This window comes from Propithecus coquereli, unplaced genomic scaffold (assembly GCF_000956105.1).
Source record: "Propithecus coquereli isolate 6110/MARCELLA unplaced genomic scaffold, Pcoq_1.0 Scaffold132, whole genome shotgun sequence".
NCBI classification, from domain to species: Eukaryota; Metazoa; Chordata; class Mammalia; order Primates; family Indriidae; genus Propithecus; species Propithecus coquereli.
The window spans coordinates 3,527,654-3,530,588 of NW_012137414.1; the positions used below are offsets into that span (position 1 = coordinate 3,527,654).

Below are 2,935 nucleotides of genomic sequence, written 5' to 3' on the forward strand. Positions count from 1 at the left end.
GACAGGGAAAGGGGGAGGGAAAGAAGAAGAGGAGAGAGGAGAGAAAAAGGGAGAAGTGGGGTAAGAGGAAGAAGAAGATGGGGAGGGGGAAGGGGAAGCAGATGGGGAGGGAGAGATTGACACTGGAGGGTTTTACACTGCTGATTTTGTTGATGGAGAATGGGAACATGAGCTAAGGAATGCTTCCAGAAGCTAAAACTGGGAAGAAAACACTTTCTCCTATAGCCTCTCAAAGGGACACAGCCCTGCTGACACATTGATTTTAGACCACCAAGACTGATTTTGTACTTCTGAACTGTAAGATAACAAATTTGTATTGTTTCAAGCCATTAAATTTGTGGTAAATTGTTATAGCAACAATAGGAAACAAATACATCTTACCTTTCTTATTCACTAGAATATGGGCTGATTGATGGTGAGGATCATGTAATTATACCCTCTTTGGCCATTGGTCCAGGCAAATTATATGTGTTTTTATGCAGTATTGATGTAGGTATACATGTACATGTCTATTTACAAGTAGAGACATTTATATATATACACACACACAGACACACACACACATACATATGTGTATATATATGTATATACATATATATGCATATTGTGCTTTAAAGAATATTTTAGGATTGTTTAGTGTTTTGGTTTATAAAAGAACAAAAAACTAAGTAGTTGGACTGAGGTTTAAATCCAGAATCATCATGCCCCAATGCTTTTTATCATACCATAATGTTTTCTAAGTTTCTTTTCCAGCATTAATATTTTTCAAAATAATTGACCACCTAAGGGACACACTACTTACATCACTAAATATTTTAGACTAAAATGTAATTGTTGGTTTAAACTTTTTTTTTTTGATACAGAGTCTCACTCTGTCACATTGGGTAGAGTGCAGTGGTGTTACTATAGCTTACAACAACCTCAAACAACTGGGCTCAAGCAATTCTTCTGCCTTAGCCTCCCAAGTAGCTGGGACTACAGGTGCACCCACTATGCTGGCTAATTTTTCTATTTTTTGCAGAGACAGGGTTTCTCTCTTGCTCAGGCTGGTCTTGAACAACTGGCCTCAAGCAATCCTCCTGCCTCAGCCTCCCAAAGTGCTAGGATTATAGGTGTGAGCCACCACACCTGGCCAGTTTATTGTTTTATGCTTGGGTGATTATTAGTATGGTAGAACTATTCAAACAAATTAAGTCAGTAGAAGTTGCTTTAAGGAAGAAGGTGATGGGGTAAGATTTAAGTATATAATTGTAAGTAAAGTATGGTAATAAAAATCATATGACTAATATTATACTAAATGTTTTATATGATAAATGATACCTATAGCCTAAAAGACAACTAGACTAAAGGAATGATTGGTTTTGAAAATTATTAAGCTAAAAACATGTTTATGTCCTATTGGTATTGGTGAAAAGAACAAATTCATTCTAAAAAATGTCTAAAAAGTAAAACTCTTAATTACTCTTTTCTTAGAAGAAATAGGCAAACCACACTCCTTTGTGAAAGATTTGTGTCTTTTGACCTTATTACTAACTTCGAAGGACTCTGGGAGTCAAATGTCTTTATACCTTTAAGTTTTACAATGCATTGTTAGGGGAAAACCAAGTAAATAAAAATGAATAATAAAAAGTAAAATCTTGAATTACCTGAATTTTTCGAAGTTTATTCATTTGCTCCTCTAGCTTTTGACAGTGTTCGATCAGCTGAGAGGAGAGCTTCTTCCAGCGTCCTTCGATCTCTTCAAATTCTGATTGATATTTCTGGCTAAGTTCAGAGGGAGCTTTCTTTGATATCTCTTTCACAGTGGTGCTGAGATAGTTTAGTCCACTTTCTTGTTCTTGCAGAGAACTTTGTAAAGCCTCAAAATTTAAAAAAAAAAAGTTATATTTATGCTAATGGATAAGTAATTGATGAGTTTCAGTTAAGTGTATTAAAGTGAAATCTGTGTGATTCAATCATCTAAACAAAGTACATGATTTAATAATATCAGTTATATAAACTATTGGTAACTTAAATTCTACATTTTATTATAAGAATAACTGGCACAATATTTAGTGATATTTTATTTAACAATCCATGCTTATTTTTATAAACAATGCCAAATATATTCCAAACTATATCTTATTGAGCCAAAGGGTTTTAGCATACCTAATTTTACTTAATTAATTATATATAAATACTGCAATTATGATACAATTAATGGAATTTAAATTAACTATAGTGAGCCTTCAGTAAGACAACCATTAGACTCTCTACATAAAACTATAATTATATTGATATGTAGGGTAACAAAACTTATTAAATAAGTTACCAGATTGATGGCCTACTAATACCAGTAAATTAAAATTTTATATTTATCAAAAGATGTTATTTTGTTTTGGAGTATTATAGTTAAATTATAGGGTAATTGTGGGAAGAATTTATAAAGCTTATTTTACATTTATCCTGCTTAACCTATGCAATCCTCTATAGTAGGATGCCTATCTTTAGGCTTCTCCTACTCAATATTTACTCAAATGCTACTTTCTGGTTATAAAGTAATAAAAGTTCATGACAAAAAATGAAAAAAATACCAGCTTACAACTATTGACTTTATATAAACTTTCAGATTTTTTTCTATACACGACTAAATGTTGGCTGGCTTATCATATCATATACACACATAGACAATTATTCCTTCTTACATAATGTGACTATATCATCCAAAAATTGTTAAATACATAACTTCTATGGTTACGTAGTATCCTATGCACATTTTGTGGTACTTAATTTGATATTTTTTACTTTGTATTTATTTTACTTTATTAAATTGTTCCCCTATGATGGATTATTAGACAATGTCTAGCATTTATTTGTATTTTGAGCTAGGCATTTTATTGTAAGCATTTTCCCAAGTCATTGGGTATTTTTCAAAAGCAAAAATTGCAATGGCTTC

At 32.1% G+C, this 2,935-nt stretch overlaps 1 protein-coding gene across 1 annotated transcript in view; it reads right to left on the reverse strand.

The window, feature by feature from the left end:
• DMD (dystrophin) overlaps positions 1-2,935 on the reverse strand; it is a 2,517,447-nt gene that overhangs the window by 1,569,783 nt on the left and 944,729 nt on the right. Inside the window, exon 22 of the mRNA XM_012638704.1 lies at positions 1,647-1,859. Coding sequence (XP_012494158.1) covers positions 1,647-1,859 — 213 coding nt within the window. The remainder of the gene's footprint in view (positions 1-1,646; positions 1,860-2,935) is intronic.